The 20,971-nt window shown below is 29.4% G+C and overlaps 2 protein-coding genes across 3 annotated transcripts in view; one reads left to right on the top strand and one right to left on the bottom strand.

Annotated features, from left to right (window-relative positions):
• LOC129917179 (adenylosuccinate lyase) overlaps positions 1 to 20,971 on the top strand; it is a 73,462-nt gene that overhangs the window by 45,386 nt on the left and 7,105 nt on the right. The window lies entirely within an intron of this gene.
• On the bottom strand, positions 16,301 to 20,680 carry LOC129917178 (fatty-acid amide hydrolase 2-A-like). Its single transcript, XM_055997563.1, has 7 exons — positions 20,075 to 20,680; positions 19,790 to 20,006; positions 19,225 to 19,727; positions 17,141 to 17,257; positions 16,976 to 17,074; positions 16,746 to 16,913; positions 16,301 to 16,673 (listed from the first exon to the last, which is right to left on the bottom strand). Exons 1-7 carry the CDS (start codon positions 20,243 to 20,245, stop codon positions 16,395 to 16,397), a joined length of 1,554 nt encoding a protein of 517 aa, XP_055853538.1. The 5' UTR covers positions 20,246 to 20,680; the 3' UTR covers positions 16,301 to 16,394.

The following is a 20,971-nucleotide window of genomic DNA, read 5'->3' on the forward strand; positions in this document are numbered from 1 at the left end:
TTTATTTAAATGTTATTTGAAGGCACAGTCGGCTACTGTCCAGTTTCAAGTACATGTTTTTTATTCAATTTGTTGGTTTTATTTACATTTTATTTTAATGTTTAACTAGATATGGTGAAATTACGTATTGATTAATTAATTTTGATGATATTGATAGTATTTTAGTTGTGGAAGGACAGAGGGCGTTGATCGAAACATTTCTAGAAAATAATAAAATATCAATTTTATTATTGTTTTGGTAATAAAATATAAACATAATTAGACAAAATGAACATGGGTTTTTTAATTGTTAGTAGGTCTTATAAGCTTGAAAAATGATTAAAAGAGAAGGATTTAGAAACTCGATTCCAATTGTGAACAATTTTTTTGAAGTGAAATCTTCTTTAGTACCGCAGTGATTTGAAACAATATGAAAAGAAAAAGCGACAGGAAAAATCAATTGATCATAACTTATTGTTTTAATAGCTACATAAATGAAATTTATACTGTAGAATATAGATAGTTAATTAAATAAACTATAATTGTGCAAAGTTTCAATTAATTTCATATTCAATATATTGAGATAACGGTAAAAAGATGTTTTTTTTCAAAACACGTTATATCTTTTGATCAAGAGCAAACAATTTGACTTTAATACGCATGCTTTTAATAGCCCTGTTTCATTGGGAGGTGGCAAAGTACTACTAGTAGTTTACTGGCGATTTTCAATGGAACGCACTTTCAACGAATTCAATACAAATCGTAACTACTCGGGCAGAAGAGCATAAGTAGATGATAGTACTAGATTAACCAAAACATCTACTAGTAGTTAACTACCACCTCCAATGGAACAGGGCTAATATTACCTTGAATTTGATATATCACACTTCACACATAAGGGTAAGTGCTCTACAAGTTACACAATCTTAAATTGAAAAACTTGAAAAATACCTCAAAACACCTGTGGAGATCTGTTGCCAGTGTAGGAAGTACCGTAATCTCAGTTTGAAATTTCGGCATAGTTGGCTTTAAAAAATTCTTACTTTTTTTGTAGGTATGGTAGATATATGATTGAAACGTCATTTAAAAGGTGAAATAAGCTTTCAGATGATATAAAATTTATCATTGGTTGTAATAAAAAAAAAATATTTATTGGTGTTAGAAAGAAAAAAGATTGATTTTTTTTGCTTTTTTGATGAAAAGTGATTTTGTTCAAAAAAATTTAGCTCTTTTTGTAGATGTTGTATAGACATGGTCGATATAAATATTTTAAGCTGAAACAATAAGCTTTCAGATGATATGAAATTTATATAGGTTGTCATATAAAAAACATGGATTTAAAGGTGATAGAATAAAAAAAAAGGTATAACACATAACAGAACCAATTTCTAATAGCCTCTTAAAATCTCTTGCAACGATGCACTTTTCATGCTTTTCTAACAAAATGCATAATTTTTTGCCTCTTTTCAAGAAACCTTTTTTGCTGTCCCCTAAGCCTAGTTCCTGACTGACAGGCAGTTTTTTAAGAGATGGTCGGATGTTAAATAATATATATTGTAATTTTTATTCTTTCACTTTCCTTTAAATTCACCACGAATGGAAACTTAAATCCCGAGGATAGCAAAAACTTGTCGTATTACCCTTTGTTCCCAAAGTTTAAAAAATGCATTAATTTATCGATTGATATTATAAATTTAAGTTATATTTTTTTTTGTACACTGGGGTGTATACGTACTTTGTTGGTACTTGATAGGAATGATCGTTTTTTTTATTCGAAATTCATCTTATCAAAACTATAAATCACATATTTGAATAATTTTATTAAATGTTTTTGGTCAGAAAAGATATGTATTTTCTTTTTTTACTCAGCCAGTTGAGGCAAATATTTGATCAACAAATTAATGAAAAAAAAAAACAATTAAAAATACTTAATGATTTAAACAAAACTCCCACACTTTGACTCTCTAAGTGTTTACCACATTTTTGTTTTCATTTAACAATGTCTAATAGAAGTTAATCAATTTGTTTTTTTTTTTTTCACTTTTCGATGACAAAAATATCAAAAACTAATAAATCTGTGAATTTTGTTGAATGTAAAAAGCGTCTAATTTTTCGTTTAGTATTCATTGTTCGTGTCCATTCTATATCTACCAGTAATAAAATAAATCACATTGCAATAATTGATATTTTTGTCATGAACAAGCATTTAACTTTGGCCCACAAGAAATGTTGCGCCATCTGTTTTAATACTCGATTAACAAGGTTAAAAAGACATTTTTGTCAAGGTGCACTTTCAATCGACAGAAGTTATTACTATTTTTGGTTTATTTGTGTGTTGGGTCATTTTTAAATGTCCCTAAATGATGTAAGATGGGTGTTTTTAAGTCTTGCGATGGTATATAATATCTACTATTTTGTCTTATTTTTCAATTTTTACTCATTATTTTATGTTCAAGAAGAAAAGGAACCTAAAGCAAATATTACACTTGATAATATGACTATTAAAAAGGTATTAGTGCATACTGAAATACCTATTGTCAAAACCTTAGTTGAAGCTGTTTTCAAAAAAAAGTTCATATGAGCAGAGCATAGAGGATATTATTTGGTACAATGAAAACATTCATATAACTTATTATATTTTCCATTAAATCTTAGAATGGTACATAGATATAACTCTTGAATAAAAGTATTGTGACTGAATGAAACACATTTAAACTAAGAAAACGAAAATGAAAACGTGAGTTACATTGTTCATTAATATTAAATCAGTTCCTCTACTGAACCATCTGAGGGCGTCTTTTAGAAAAAATGAGCAGAAGTTGCATTTATTCACTTTTTTTAAGAATATTAATATGTGTACTAAAAAATTATAAAAAAGTACGCATACACCACAGTGACCAATTTTTCACTCTCTTGCTAGAAGATGCTATTTTTTTTTTCTTCTTCTATATTTTGTCTGGAGAGGATTTTATAATTATATCAGTGATTTTCATTTTAGGGGATCCTTTAAAAATACGAATGTATTTAGATATTTAAGTTTGATGTATGGTAAATTTAAAGCAAAGCGAAAGGATTTGTATTAAAAATTTTGTTTTGTTTCACAATGTCCTACTTAACAGTCTTCCAGTTAATTTTCAATTTTTGTATGTTTCCATGCAACTGCTTTCCGTCAATTCCATTACAATATTTGAACAACAACAAAACCAGTTTCTGTTCTTAAGAAATAACATTTTGGGGAATAATTTGAGAGATATAAAAAGATTCTTGGCCAAAACTGATCCCTAAAAAAGCAGTTAAAATTCTTATTTATCACGAAGAGTGGGAGAACAAATTTTCAAGAAATTGCTTTGAAATAGAAAAAGTAAAAAAAAAAAATTGGCCAAAAACAGTTGTTGAATTTTGATATCGAATAAAGACGTTTTGACGAAAAATTTTTGAAACATGAATTTTCAACTTCAAGATTTTGAAAAAAAAAAATAAAATACGTGGCTGAATCGTACGTAGTTGATGCTATTTTTGAAGTGAAAACTTCTTTAGTATCGTAGTGATTTGAAACAAGATGAAACGAAAACGCGACACGACTTCAACTTGTTATAACTTTTTTGTTTTAATAGATAGATGAATGAAATTTGTACTGTAGATAGGTAATTAAATAAATTATAATTGTACAGAATTCCAATTAATTTCATATTTAAAATTCGGAGATGACGGTAAAAAGATGTTCTTTTCCAACACACGTTATATCTTTTGATGTAGTGAACATACAAATTTTTATTAACTTTAATACGCATGCTGATAACATAACCTTTTATTTGATATATCACACATAACGTTACGTGCTCTACAAGTTACACAATCTTAAATTGAAAAAAATTTTAAAATACCTCAAAACACCTGTGGAGATCTGTTGGCGATAACCAGGAAGTACCGTAATCTCAGTCTGGAAATTCGACATGGTTGACTTTAAAAAATTCTAACTTCTCTTGTAGACATCTTTGAAAAAAGATTTATACATCGATTATACAAGGTGAAACAATAAGCTTTCACATGGTATAAAATTTGTTATAGGTTTTCAAACAAAAACATTGATTTAATAGCATGAGAACATAAAAATAAATGTTTTTTTTGCTTTTTGGATGAAATTTCATCGAGTTTAAAAAATTCTAGCTCTTTTTGTAGATGTTTCATAGACTTGATCGATACATATGTATATTTTGAGCTAAGACAATAAGCTCTCAGATGGTGTAAAAATTTTTATAGGTTGTTAGGAAAAAAATGCATTTAAAAGCGTGAGAAGATAAAAATACGTGTTTTTTCGCTTTTTTTATGGAAATTGATCGAGTTCAAAAAATTCTAGCTCTTTTTGTAGATGTCTCATAGACCTGATCGATATACAGGGTGTCCGGTAGAAAATTGATAAGCCTGTAATGGCTGATAGATGCACTTTTGACTGTTCTGAAACCGAATAGAAGAATTTTCTATCGCAACCAGTTTAGAAAATATTACCTTTTTTTCGTTCAGTGTACTTTAAATTTCATCATCTTACGTTTTCTTTAACCACAACCACGAATGAATGAATTTTATGAATTTCTTATTTTTATAATTTTCTACAATAATTGGCTCACTACATAAGAAGTTAAAAGTTTTTAGAACTGTTGCATCTTTTCTTTAAAAAAATTTTGAAATTTGTTTTTCGATGCAAAATGTGAAAAAAAAAATTTAATGAAAATTTTCAAACACCTGTGGTATAAAAAAATCCATAGGAACGTGGGTGGCCAACTTTTTTAAAAATATGCGCGTTCAAAGGGGATTGCAGAATGGTAAAAGTTTTTATCAAATCTTAAGTTACTAGGAAGTTATTGGTACCAAAGTGCAAAAAAAGCCTATTAATTTAATAAATTATAATAACTGTAAAATCTTAAGTTTTTCACATTGCTGCCACAAATGCATGGATTCCATCAGTTTTTTTAATCAGTCATATTTAACAATAATTCTTTTTACACATAACTATTAAAAAAGTGTTATAACCGTTGAACAATGGCTATAAAAAAATAATTTAACGTTTTTTTTAATGCAAAGTAGAAAAAGAAAATATTTGTTTGCCAATAACCAGTTTAAAAGATAAAATAAGAAGTGGCTCACAATATTAACTGTAAATTAAATTGCATCTAACAAATATTGAAATTGTAGTATTCATCTTCATCTTTAAGTTTATGCACTTTATATTAATCATTTTTCTGAAACATATGTTTTTATGATTCTATAGAAATTTGAAAAATCAACAGGTGTTGACTGGTGATCATAGTGGGTGGGCTGAATACATTTTAAAACATTTTTAATGACTTTTAGATTTTCAATATTCCTCTTGGTAATAGAAATTATGATGATTATATTGTCATTTAGCAAATACTGTTTTATTTGTAAACTAATTTTTTGAATTTTTACACAGACAAACATTTATACTTTGTAAATAAAATATAAGAAAAATATTTCTCCACAAAGAATTTATCATTAGTAATTTTTTTTAATTAATAAATCAAGTGAATCCACTAAATAAATAAAGTCGTCCACAAAAATTGCTTGAATGCAACTAAAATGTCTTCAATATTCTTAAATCTATACTATTGATGTTGAGGTTATGTTTAGTTAACTAATTATTCTATGGAAATATTTTTATTTATTTTCTCACACAATTCATTTGAATATATTTTTTTTGTTAAATAGTGGGTTAAGGATTTAAAACAATTTCGAACAAAAAAAAAATGTGCAAACAAATCAAAGTTCTATGTCGATAATTTATAAATTCTACACAAAACAGAAAGATACATCGATTTAAACAGACATTTTTACTAACCTTCACTTTCTGTTAAGTTTAAAATATATATTTTTTTATCATTTAAAACCAAATAAACTCTGATTTAATTATAATTTAAACTGTAGCACGTGCCAATTAAAATAAATTAAAAAAATATAAACAAAAATGTCACACATGCGATCCACAAGTTACAACTTCCAACTGATTGATAACTGAATTTTATTCAAACTTAAACAACAATAAATAACCCTCGCTCGGTCAGTGCAATTTAACGTCAAAAAGATAACAAAATTTATAAAAAAAATATATATAAACAACAAGTACAACGCGACCGGCGCTTATACCCGTTCGACGATAATAATCGTCCAGCTTACTCAACGGAAGCGTCGAAGCATTTAGATGTCAACTTTGAAAAGCTTTTAGTATCGCTGTTAATTTGTTTATATACGATACCAACATGATCGTCACGATCGTGATGATGATCATCAAGCCAATATCAAAGTTGCGATTCAATCAGGCTATGGGTAGATTGGTAGATACCAACTACCAACTGGAAACGCATTCGTGTGGCTTTTTTTGTCAAGACCCTAACCAACCTACTACAACAACCACTAGCAATCGTTCCGGCACGCGGAAACAGCAGTTAATCATAAATATGTTTTGAGGGTGAAGGTGCGACCCTAAGCATTGTTTTTTTTGTATGTTGTTAATAAAGTTATTTAAGAAACTTTGTAACTTAGTAAAGAATCTTGTGAGTTGTAGGTATAGTTTGTTAGGTTTTTCGATGAAAAGAAAAAATTCCCAGAATTTGGCCTTCTAGTCTAACTAATTGGCATTAGAATTTTTAAAAGTTTCTTAATGCGTTTTTTTTTTTATTTTATTTCTTATAGATTGGAGATTTTTTTTTTTTTTTTTTTTTGATTTTGTCAAGACAACTGGACCATTTATTTTGGTTTTATAGAATAAATAAATAAGTGTTTCTTTGGTAAAACTAGTTATATATTAATTTGGCGATTGGAAAGAAGTTAAAATTAATTATGTATTAAGAAGATTGGACACTTTCAGATATAAATTGCGAGGTCATTGAGAACAGTGACGGATTTGTATAATATATTGGATTTGAGTATGGATTGTGTTTAGGTAATTTTTTTTATTTTAAATTTTATTATTTATTAGAACTTTATTTTACTTTTGTTACTTGTAGGATGTAAGAGATTGGGTGTGAAGCAGCCGTTGGGTATGTAACTTTGCATGAAATTGATTATGCGGCCCCTTTTAGAGGCATATAAGTAATGCACTCCATTTTTTAATTCATTTTTATTTAATATGTAGAGAAGATATAAAGAATACAAGGTACCTAATATACATCGTATGTCTTTCTGTTTTTGTGACGTCATCTGTATTATTCAAATTTTTTTTACATCAAGTTTCCATAGATTAAATATATGAAAGTTTCTGATCTTCGTAGTTGTTTGTCTTTGGTTATATTTTGTATTTGTCGCTGTCCAAAGATAAAACATTAAAGTATGTCTGACTTTAACTAATCTGTAAGGCGGTGTTCACATTCCATTTATAATACACGTGGACGTCATCAAAATGGAGGGTGTATATTACCTTGTATATTAGGGTGCTTCTTAAAAATCAATTTTCGAAATTTTAATGGGACACCCTTTCATTTTGTTCTTCCTGCCTTAAATATAAATTGGGTAAAATTTGGTCCAGTTTAAACACGTTCTAGGGGTCGCTACCACAACTCAAAGTTTTGAAAAATACACCAAATTTTGTTTTTTTTTCTCAGAAAATTTAAAAATTTGTAATCAGAATTAAGTACTTTATATTAAATCTTTAACTGTTTTGAAAGAAGTTTTGATAAAAAATACAGCGGAATAAAAATGAAGTTTAATTTTGAATATTTTTGAATTTGACATTTTTTGTGTTATTCTGTAGAATAGCTTAATTGAAAAATTCAATGATTTTATCTGATTGTTTATGAGCCTAATATCTTTATTCGACAGACAGTCAACTGACTGTTTATTAGAAGATTGAAAAATCGGGTCTTTAACGTAATTTGTATTGTAACAAAAAAATTTTTGTTGAAATTGATCATTTTTTTTTTACTTAAATCTTTAGTGAATGGTAGCGACCCCTAAATTTTAATATTAAAATCGGAAAAAAAATACCATACACTATGCTTATATGGTAAAACATAATGCAGGGGTGCCCCATTAAAAAAATCGAAAAAAAGATTTTTTCGACCATTTAGAAGCACCCTATATTGTATATCTTGTACACAGACTATAAAAAGTACAAGAAAAATATTATTTTTTTATATTATTTTCGGTCTCCAAATAGTCCGCAGTATCAAGTGTTCATTTTAGCCATTCTATTTTCGGCGATATTTTTTCTTGGACAACGAAATAAAGTTCAATAAAGTCTGAAGCCTTTGGTTTGATTCGGTACATTTACATATTTCGTGTCCTTCCACAATTGCATTATTTCAACATTGCTTCCTCATCATTTCTAGAAAGTCCAATCTTAGCTCGTGTTCTGATTTTCATCCCTAACAAGTATTCATCCCGGTCTATCAAAGGTCTTTAAGAAAATTCTAGAATCACAGATATAAAATCATCTAAAAATGTTCAATTTATTATCTGGGTTGCGTGTAAATCATAGCTGATCAGTCCTCGATGATATTAGATTAATGTGTATGACAACATGATCTGGAAAATCTTAATTTCCTGTTCTTTGTTTGCTTGCTGACAGAGTTAACCATGAATTATTTTAGGTTTCATGATAAAACCAGTGCGCCTTGTTAGGTGTTATTTATACAACCGCAGCCAAATATTAAGGATAGGCCAAAAACAATCTGAGTCTAAACATACACATGGGTGTGCCAGAAGGTTCCATTTTAGGACCTTTATTATTCTGTATTTTTATAAATGATCTCCCAAATGTATGTTCAATTGTACATTTAGATTTATATGCAATGATGTACAAATATACCTATCCCAGCCACTTGCTTAGCAGGAAGATTTGACTTGTAGAATAAATGAAGATCTAGAGGCAATATTTAAATGATCCCTTAACAATGGTATCACTCTAAATTCGGATAAGTTCCAACTTATTGCTATATCTAAAAAGAATATTGATACTTTCATTTTTGCCAGACGTTTCCTTTCCTTAGTCCAGCTTCGTTTTGTAAATATCATTACAAGTAGTATTCGGTTTAAAATCAATAAAACGCTTTCAGCTGATAATCACTTCAACTTGTTGAAAGAAACTATTATGGACTAAGTTAACTTTGCCAATTTTCTGCCGAAACTCCTTTGAACACTAAGCTTACACTTACAACATTACCCTAATATAGTTTATTGTTAGACTGATTGGCATTTGCAACATAAACTAGTTGTGGCTTTTAAAGGAATGATAAGATACATGTATCATTTTTATAATTACTTTATCCATATCGCAAGGTACTTTAAAAAACTAAGTCTTATCTATACACTAGTTCAAATTAATTGAAAAAGTATTCTTAGAATATCTGAGCCTTTGGTAGATTGTTCAGATAGCTCACTTGCTAGTCCGGCCCTGACAGTTGCAAATGTAAGTAAAGGTATTATGCCCACCACAAATTAAAAATTTTCCCAAAATCGACGAAGCACGGCGCAATGTTCTTTAGCAGGTGCTACATGCTTGCTTTTAAAAAAAGCTCGTTGCAAGAAGTGTGTAGAATGCACCTCAACCATATAGTTGCGCAATTTTAGAGTGGTTTGACTTTTATTAGAAACAAGTTTTGCATTTAAACAGCTGAATGTTATGAAATCTGACACTGATATTTATGGATAGACTTACGTGAAGTATCTTTTAAGTTCTATAATAGTGTATACAGTTATAAGTTTCAACGATCATCATCATACTTCTATATGTCTATCATTTTGTTTATGATATTCTCTACATAAAAGCTTTTTTTTCTGTTGAAATTGAAACCAACCGATCATTTATTTTGTAAACAATCTAGAGGTATGTCTGTCTAATGCACACACATAATAGTTAAACGTATTTTTAAGTAATAAAAATTATTGCAATTAATTTTGTTTTATCGTGGTCGACGACTGTTTTTGGAAAATTTAATTAATTTGTTTAAAAAAATACTACGTAGAAATATTGTCAACAAAAATTATATTACTCAACAAATTATGATAATTTTATTACTTTTTCATTGTTATTTAGTCGTTATTGGATGAACTATTCAATAGAAAACCGATTAATATTTGAAGCCATTTATTCAATGGAAAATTTGATTTTTATTTTTTAATTTCTAATTTTAATTTGATTCAATATAGATATAGTTTAGACATTGGGTGAGGCAAACAAAATTTATTGCTAAAACGGGGAATAAACATAATAAAGAATGTATGATAGTTGAGTGATAAGGTTAAAACATTGATAAGCGCACTATTAGCAAAATATAGAACATTTAAAAAGCTTTGACAAGGAACTCTTTGTTGTGATAAGTAGAAATAATTATTATTTTTCAAGAGCGATCAAATTGTTTATAATGTAGGTTTTGTTTTTCGTTGGGACTTGCATTGGAGATATGGAAGTAAATCAGGTCAAGTTAAAGGTTAGTAATATAAATCAAACTCGACATTTTGATCAAATCTGAACTCGAAATATTTATATGTCTCACAATTATGTGTGTTTGATATGAAATTTATATATAATTATAATACCAATGTGAATGTTATTATGTTAATATGTGAAGCAAGAATAACGATTCCACTTATTTTTACAAAATGAAAAATGCATTTTTTTGAATAACTCCGCTAAAAAGAATAATCAGGTATGGTGAGAAATCGGGTTTAAGCCTATTAAATAAGCCCCTATGGATCCATGAAATAAAAACTGACAGTGCGCAAGGTTAGGCTCTTTAAAAATATTGGTGAAAGGGTGTTTTTTCGAAGAGACAGTAAAATCTGCAATTGGTCCCAAAAAGCCAATGATTCATTTAATTTATGGTTTTGATGACAAATTAAGCATTTATAGATAAGTTCTTACACGTTTTACGTGAATCATTGGCTTTTTGGGACCAATTGCAGATTTTACTGTCTCTTCGAAGAAAACACCCTTTCACCAAAATTTTTTTATGAAAACTCTTTATTCTTGCTTTCTATCCCAAAATCAATTTTTTTACCAAATTTCATTTGGGTGACCCATCATTTTTGTTTTCACTCAAAAAAAACACCCTTTTAACCTTATCTTAAAAGTAAGATAATTACTAAATTTCAATAGGATACCACTAATATTACTCTTGTATTACACACTTTCAAATATACCCATATTTTCTCCACACTAAAAAAAACACCCTTTCACATAAAAAAAATTTATAGCTTACATTATTCGTAATTCCCATGGGAAAGAGAACATATTTAATGAATTTTGTAAGGGTACCATTTATACCATTTATTTTATCGGACCTATCGCGGATTTTTTCCTATTTCCCAAAAAAACACAATTTAACCTAAAATATTTTTATAGACTGTTTGGGTTCTTGGTTTCTGTTATAAACGAAACATTTTTACCAATTTTCATTGGTGTAACAATTTTTTCCTAGTTTTTGTGGTACTAATTCCGATTTTCATCATTTCTTAAAAAAAAAACACCCTTTCACTCAAGATCATTTTGTACACTTTATAGATTCTTAATTCTTATACCAACCAAAACATTTACACCAAGTTTTAAAAATTAATAAAATATTAGTTAGCTGTTATGATACCTTTCTCACACACAACTTAACCCATCAAAAAAACACCCTTTCACCAAAAATAATTTTAAGAAATTTATGAATCCTTTGTCCCTGCTTTATCTAAAACCTTCATCCCGAATTTTATCAGTGTAGCATGTTTTTCACATGGGTTTCAATTATATTTTACTTGTTGAAGCACCCTTGTTTTTAATCGGCAATAACTTTTGTTAGAGCAATCGTATTGACTTTATTTTTATGTCATTAGATTCAGCATCAAAAAATACCTTGAAAACATGTGTCATATGATGATATTCGACCAAAAAATTGTTTTCTGTATATTTTTGACCTTCAACCCCTCCCTCTTGTCCACGAAAAACACCCTTCCACCCAACTTTTTTCTATACACTTTTTTTCTACTTGGTTCTTATCCCAAAAGCAAACTTTTTGCCAAGTTTCATGAGTGTAACAATTTTTTTAATGCCTATTTTACCTGTACTAATAGGTATTAGATCACATTTGAGATCATTTTTTTTAATTTGAAGAGCTCTTTCTTAAAGTGGTATTTGAAGGTAATGGTTGACACAGAAGTACTTAAGCAATTAAGCTAATCGAAGCAAAATAAAAAAAGTTGATAATACCTATTATTAATTGGTCAGCACATAAACTTACAGGGTCACGGTGGCGTATGTGTAACTTTTTTTTGATTGAAAAATCTAAATGCTCTTTAGTAATTATCGGAAAAGTTGACCTTTAATTACCACACTCGGAAAGAAAAGTACGGTCTAGCATTTAAGTTAGACAAAAGTTCATATGCTTTGCAAACGCTAAGCTGTCATAAATTATTTCGTACATAGAACATTATTTGTGTATAATCGCCTACACCCAATAACTTGTTATAACTGGAAGTTTCTTAAAGTCTCAAAGTTTTTTAATTAGCAATCTTAAAATAAATACAGCATTATATGAATGCATTGCATACTATTGGACACATTTTCATAAGCTTGACAACCATCAACCAAGTAAACACTTTACCAACTTTTCCACAAAGCCTACAAAACAACAACAACAATAATAAAAATAAGCATCATAAAAATTGATTTATGATCCCACATATATAAAACTGAGTTATTTTTTGTTGACTTGTTACAGCACCTAAACAAGCATTCGAAATAACTACACGCCACTAAAACTCCCAAGGCAACCAGATTGACAAGAGTCTCTCAGCCTCAGGATAACTGGCTCAGGAAGAGTGCAGCAACGACCTAAGAAGGTCATTCAATAAAGCTTTTTTATATTGCAAAACTCAACAAATGGATTGGGGATATGGATAGTATACAACTGATTCGTTTGTAACACAGAGAGTAATAATTATTACATATAAATATACGCGAACATAGAATTTGGGTAGACAACTTGTACACTGAGAAAAAAAAGTGAGCTTATCTCTTATGAGTTTATTCAGTTGACCAAGAGTTAAATCTTGAAAATTGTTAAATAAAATCGGGTTAGATTTTAACTCGGGTTATATTTTATCTAGGTTAGATTTTAGCTCGGGTTAAATTTTAATTCAGGTTAGATTTTAACTCGGGTTAGTTTTTAACTCGGGTTAAATTTTAACTCAAATTCGATCTTACATTGGGTTGAATTTTAACTCTGGTCAAATTTTAACTTGGGTTAATTTTAACTCGGGTTAGATTTCAACTCGGGTTAAATTTTAACTCGGTTTTGATTTTAACTCTAGTTAAATTTTAACTCAGGTTAGATTTTAACTCGGGTTAAATTTTAACTCGGTTTTTAAATCGGGCTAGATTTTAACGCAGGTTAACATTTTTGATCGGGTTACATTTTAACTCAAATTTGATTTTACCATAGGTTGCATTTTAACTCGGGTTACATTCAACATGGATTAAATTTTGATTGATAAATCTGGTGAGATTTTAACTTGGGATAAATTTTAACTCGGGTTAGACTTTAACTCGAGTCAGATCCTGAATATGGTTAGATTTTAACCTGGGTTAATTTTAGACTGACTTTAGATTTTAACTCGAATCAGATCTTAACTAGAATTAGATTTCACCTTGAGTTAATTTTTAACTTGTGTTAGATTTCAACTGCGTTTAGATTTAATCTCGGGTTAGATTTTAACTCGGGTTAAATTTTAACTTGGGTTACATTTTAACTCGGGTTAGATTTTAACTCAGGTTTACATTTTAAGTTAGGTTAAATTTTTACTCTTATTAGATTTCAACTTGGGTTAAATCTTAACTCGGGTAAGATTTTAACTTGGGTTGCATTTTAACTCGGGTTACATTTAGCTTGGATTAGATTTTGATGTGGGTTAAATTTTAACTCGGGTTAGATTTTAACTCGGGTTAAATTTTAAATCTTGGTTAGATTTTAACTTGGGATAAATTTTAACTCGGGTTAGATTTTAACTCGAGTCAGATCCTAAATTTAGTTAGATTTTAACCTGGGTTAAATTTTAACTCGTTTTTAGATTACAACTCGGGTTAGATTTTAACTCGGGTTAAAATTTAACTTGGTTTTAATATTCTCCTTCCACTAAAATACTCATAAAAACTGGGTTCACAAGTGAGTGGAAATTTCTAAGCTATGGTTCTTTATTTTTTTTTTCTACGTGTAAATGTTCAACACAAAATATGTTGGTCATATTACTCTTTATTTTTTTATTTTTTATTCTACCTTAACCAGACACCGGTAAATAATAATGGTAGCTTACTTCTATACCATTTGCAGACAGGTTTGGTCACTTGAACCGCACAGAGCACAGACATAAAAAATATCATAACGTAGGTACAATTTTTTATTTCAACTGGCAACTGGTTGTAAAGTGCAGCTCCAGTCGGGTACTTGACTTTTTGTGGAATTTCGTATACATGAATGCTTGATAACAATGGAAGTGTTTTAGTTTAATGTTCTTTAGGAGATGGTGTTTTTTTGTTGTTGTTGTAAACTTCCATTTGAAGTCAACAGTTGTTTTGTTGGTTAAGAGTCACATTTGGAAGTGGGAATATAATAATAGTGTTAGCAATTTTGTAAAAGTTGAATTGCCTAAGAAGATTCCATATGAGTGGGTAAACTTGTATTTTAATGCTTGTTGCTGACATAAAAAAAATATTGTTGTGAAAGGATTATGTTTTAAAACATGATTTGAAATGACAATGTCAGGATCGAAATTGTGTGAAAAGAAGACGAATGTACGTATTTTTAAGCGAGTGACAATTTTGATTGATTTTTAAACCTTTGAGGCTACTGATTTTTGTTCAATATTAAATGGTAAATAAAAATAAAGCTGAAAAGTACTAACAAAATTAACAAGAGCTTTTACTATTTATTTAGGGTTTCTGAAAATCTGGTCACACTGTATAAGCTCAAATTTCGTTCAATAAGCTTTCTCAGACCCAAATCCAATGACACATATATTTTAATAACCAAGAATTACCTACTAAATATTTAATCCCAAAATCCTTCGTTGTCTACGACAATAATAAATTAAAATGATACTTAAAAATAAATGAGTTTAAACTTCGGAGTTCACTGTCAAAAAAGGTACCTATGATTAAGTTTTTTAGCCATTGAATGAAAATAATACAAAAGCTGTAAGAATTCAATTGAAGGTGTTAATTAAAGTTTATGTCTGGGTTCATATGATATATGCAAATATTAAATTATTAATTTTGCATTGATTAGGTAAGGTTCATGAACCCAGAGTTGATCTTGCAGGCGGTGCCGTACCTGTCTGTAAGCAAAACAGGCAATTATTGGAGTGGCATTTAGACTAAGGCTTCCAAACAAAAATTGTTTTTTTTTTTTTTTTTTTTTTTTAATATGTACCTAGCTGCTCATCAGGTGTTTTTATAAGTTTAAGTTAATTCTTCTGGTCATCCATTTGTCATTAAAGTTTCTCAATTATTAGCGGAAACTTTGTAAAATATGTGAGTTTGAAGGAGATAAATCGAATGTGCCTTATTTATATATTTAACTAGCTGACCCGGCATACTTCGTTACGCGTCTTTTGCTATTTACTTCCAATTTTGGAGTGTGTCAATCTTTTCCAAAAAAAATCGAGTCACAACATCAAAATACAGGTCTTTATAAATAAAAGAATGTGTTTTTTGAGTTCTATTGATCGTATTATCGAGATTGATGTTTGTAGGCTTAAATTGTCTGTATTTAGAATATGAAATATTACAAATTTAGACTATTCATATAAGTTGAAAAACTAACTTTTTTGAACCCCTTGAAAACAATATAAGGCCAGGACTTGAAAAAATCGTTAAAAAAAAAAAATTTGTAGTGGACCACGCTAATGATTTATAGTATGAAAATAGATGTTGGCCGATTCTTAGACTTACCCGATGAACCCACAAAATTTCATAAAAATCGTTAAAAAATACATGGTTGGACCACCCTAACTACATATTTAGTGGTATAAAAATAAATGTTGGCCGATTTTTAGACTTACCCGATATATATGTAGGTTCGTACAAAATTTCATAAAAATCATTCCAAAAAAAATAGAAATTTTTTTGGTTGGACCACCCTAACCATTTTATCATATGAAAATTCATGTTGGTCGAATGGCCGAAAAATATACAGAAAATATTTCGAAAAGATCGTTCCAAGAAGATATAAAAAAATTTGGCTGGACCACCCTAACAATTTAGAGGTATGAAAAATAGATGTTGGCCGATTCTCAGACCTAACCGATATGTGTACAAAATTTCATTAAAAATCAGTTATTTCAGCCTTTGTAATAATTTATTTATTTTACTTCTATCTTAAGTTAAGTTATAAATATGTTATATTAATAAATTCAATAATATATGGTTATTAACTACTCGATGGAGGAATCCATCCACCAAAAACTTTTTCAAGTTCTACAGCAACTTTGAAACAATTTTTGTCTGCAAGCGGAGCTGCCACAATTTGGAATCCAACTGGTAAACCATTTTTATCCAAACCCATTGGAACATGCAAACTTGGTAAACCTAAAACATTAAAAATTCCAGTTAGGACAGTTCCTGGGGAATGAATTATAGAAGTGTTGTGTAAAAATGCTGGTCGATGGAAAGTTGGGAAGAAAAGAACACCATCATTGCCTAATGTTTCCTGATAAAAAAAACATTTAATATTAGATAAAATTTACTAAATTAGTATAGTACAAAAAAAAAATTGGTTTACCTTTAATTTGGTTTCAAGTGCATCCATTATATTGATGTAGTAATCTGAGCGAAATATAGGAAGAGCAAATCTAAAGTCGTAAAGAGATTGGAAATATAAAGCCGAAAGTGTGTGCATTGGTTTGCCTTTGAAATGCTTGCCAATTTCAGCCATAGTTGTAGTTTTTTCCTGAAGGTACAAAAAAGGTTTTACTTAATTTATTTGTTTGTAAATTTGTTTAAAACTCTTACCTCAGGATTTGCCAAATTTGTATGTATGCTTGGTGGTACAAATAACATTAATTTGCCAGCAACAATTTCCAATAAATTATGCATTTCTTTTATTTCAAGCTGAAAATTTGAATATGATTTTAGTAAAAAAAAAAATAATTTATATTTATGAATTAGATGCATTACCTTTTGAACTTCGTTACCCCTTGATGAAAAGTGATTACATGCATTCTCAATTGATTTCTTTATTGAGCTGGTTACTGGTAAAACTGTGGTTCGCATTGAAAGATCAACATAGAAAATCTGTAAATAAAGTACAAATACCGTTTTATAATTTAGATTTAGAAATAAAATAAAACAAAATAAAATAAAATCTGGAATAAATGTTTTCAAATATCTTTCGATCCATTCGACACTCAGTCCGATACTTCCCAATTTAGTAATATTTGGTTATTCTTAGTTATATTGTGCAGTTCTTTGTATAAACGTGTAGAAACTTCAATCTTGATGATGCGATCAATAGAACTCAAGATATAAGCCGTTTAAGCGACTTTGTTTTGGAGGTGTTTTTTTTTTTTTCAAACCTCTCAATGTTACATGAAATCTTACGTTTTTTGAGTAATTAAAGTGTAAATTTGAATAAATAGGCCAAAATTGTAAACAATGATAAAAATTTTTTTCGAATTCAAGCTTTTTTCATTTTTTGAATTTTACTAGAACATGTTCTATAGTATACTAATGTAAATTTTTTTTTACAACATCAGAAAATAGACATTTTAAAGAACGAAATGCTCACCGACTTTTTGAAAAAAGCTGATATTTTGACACGTGAATTTTCGATTGAAAATTAGGGTGTTTTTTTGGTATTAAGTCAAAAAAAGGTGAACAAATTAATATTTTAAATCAAATAAATTACAGTGTATTCGGGACATAATAAGGTAAGTTTTCACCATATTTCGTAGAAAAATTTTAGTTTTTTAAAAAGATAAAAATAAAAAACCAAAAACTCGGTTTTTTTAATTTTTCACATACATTTTGAGGTTATGTGAAAAAATTGTTGATACAAAAGTTGTAGATTTTTTTATTACCTACAACATTGCCATACAACTTTTTTCTATAGGATTTGTAGTTTTGCCGGAAATCGAGATATACCATTTTTTACTATTAAAAACTCAACCCACCCACTTCCCGAACTCGGCTCGCCCGTAATTTATTTTTCCTTTAATTTTCATCATATTCACCACCTTTTCCAATGGGTTTCATTCTACTATGATTTTTTTTGGTTTCACAAATTATCGACCCTGGTCAAACTTGCGGCAAGTTATATGTAGAATTTACAAAGAAATATATTTACTATTACGAAACGTTTGGCCTTTAAGCATTCATTCCGATGTTGAATCCTTATTGGACTGAACCTTTTTCTGGCAGTTTTATAATAAAGTGGTGGAAACGCTGGTGTTACTCTAATATGCATCAAATGAATATAAAAATTAAATTCAGATCTGGCTACTTGCGACTAATACCTGTTCGCTGATGCCTAAAATTATTTGCCTCAAATGGAGATGTTATTTCCAGTTTGAACCCAAATATAAATTGTTTTCCAAAAATGTTATAAAAGTCCAGTAAAAGCACAATATTGCCTTTCAGCTAAATTCACAACAATTTTTCTACATGTTCTAAAGATACTGACAATAACGATAACACTAAAACCACTTCGTAAATTGGATGAGTGGTGGGATTTTAGAAACTTATCTACTTTTACTAACAATACCTAACTATTAAAAATAATTAATTTCGACGAAGTTGTTGGTATTTGAAAAGCAATGTTTTTGAAACCATTAGACCTACAAAAAACCCTTTATATTCCAATTATTGAAAATGCTATAGCTTTGACTGGGAATTCATTTTAAGATTTTGGTTTTGACAGGCAAAGGTGTGTAGTGCCATGATCTGTAGCACATTTTTAGCCCCTGTGTAGTATACAATAACTCATATTGCACAAAAACGTGTGACATGGCAGCCCAGCTTAAGGCTGTTATATGTATATCATTTTTGTCAAAAAGATAGTTTTAAAAAAAATCGGGAGTTCATCTGTCACAGTATGACAGTTTTTTTTTCATGGAACATACCTACCTATAGGTACGTGATAAAAACAAACCTTTTTTCTTAAGATTTGTAACTTATATTGATGTTATAGGTAGGTAATGTTTGTATTAACTACATTTATTATTATTTTGATAACTCGTATTAATAGATTTTAACTTTCTTACCTTCATTTTATCAATATCTGTACTATCAATTAACTTCGATGAGTTTTCCCCAACAATGATATCCAAAAGAAGTGGTAAATCCTCTACGAAACGTGTCATCGGTCCCATTTGTAACACTTTCTCCATACCAACCTGATTGGTATTTGGAAAATGTCCCTTTGGTGAAACCAAACCACCACTTGGTTTATGACCATAAACTCCATTAAACATTGCTGGTATTCTTATTGATCCACAAAAATCAGATCCAATTCCGAAAACAGTAGCTCCAGCTCCATTAAGTGATCCCTCACCACCTGAAGATCCACCCGGTGTATATTGTGTGTTATATGGATTACTACATCTGCCATTAGTAAATGTAAGAGTTTCCCAACTAACACAAAGTTCTGGATTTGCTGACACAAGCAATGGTATAGCACCAGCTTCTCTTAAAAGTTGAATTGCTGCACCATCTTCTGTAGATTTCATACCACGACGATAATGACTTCCAACGACATGTGATAAACCTGAAAAAGTTCAAGGCTCTGATTTATTGTATGGTCTTGAAATCAATCAAGTTTTAACTTACCTTCAACACCACATGACTCTTTGACAGAGAAAGGTACTCCAAAGAGAGGATATTTCTCAAAAAGCTCATCTCTATTAGCTGTCAAAACTATAACTTGATCAGCTTTTTTAGCCTCTTCGACAGCCTCCGAAAAACGATCATCAACCACGGCATTCAAAATAGGATTTACAGCCTTAATACGTTTAATGTATTCTCTTACAATTTCTTCAGAGGAAATCTATACGAACAATAAATAACCTTGTGAGTAAGAAAATTTTGATAAAAAACTATTAATTTATTACGCACTTCACACGCTTTAAGCTTTTGAACTAATTTCAAAGCTGAAAGGCCTAATATTTCACTATTAAATTCAGGAATCTGTTCTTTTTTAATGCCACTACAAAGTTTTATAATAAATTGTAATCTGGAACCAATCCAGTACAAAAGAAAGGCCATAAGTCGTAGAAAATACTGCATTTTTATTAATAATTTTATTCTAACGAACCGAAGACTAGTATTCACAATGAAAGTCAAGTCTTTAATGATTATGATTTGCAAATAATTAAGGCTTTTTGCTAGCTCTTATGAAAATTTTTCCTAATCTCAAAGGTCAGTTTTTAGCTAATTTATCGTCCAGACTGTTTATTTTGACACTTGAAAAAGCTAAATTTATAAAAACACACTAAGTGCAAAAGCAATACTGTTATAGCTTGTGGCTGGGGCTCTAGTCCGCAGGTGATAACCCTAGTCCGAGGTAGGTGATAAGGTTTTTTTTTTGCAGATAAGATTTGCAATTATTGTGACACCGGTCTGGTATAGAAGCTTGGAGACATCAGTATAATGATTTCAAAGGTTCACAAAGATAAAGATATAATATCGAGCAATGACTAAGAGAAGACTCAAAGTCAATAACTTTTTTACTTCCACGATTGTTGATGATGATCGAGAAGTGAGAATATAAACAAAATCAAATAGCTTTGTTTTAACAGTTATGTGACAGGTAATGATAGTTTTTATTTCTAAAAATAAATTAATCACTTAAAAGATTTGATCACGCACCTAGTTAAAAAAAAAAACTTGTTTTAATTCAAAGCTCAAAGTACATAGGTACTGACATAAAGAGTTTTATTAACGCACAAAGATGATTGCAAATTTGAAACACAGGAAGGAATTGATAGTCATCAGTGATCACTTAAGTTATGA

The sequence above is a fragment of the Episyrphus balteatus genome, chromosome 3, assembly GCF_945859705.1.
Source record: "Episyrphus balteatus chromosome 3, idEpiBalt1.1, whole genome shotgun sequence".
Lineage (NCBI taxonomy): Eukaryota > Metazoa > Arthropoda > Insecta > Diptera > Syrphidae > Episyrphus > Episyrphus balteatus.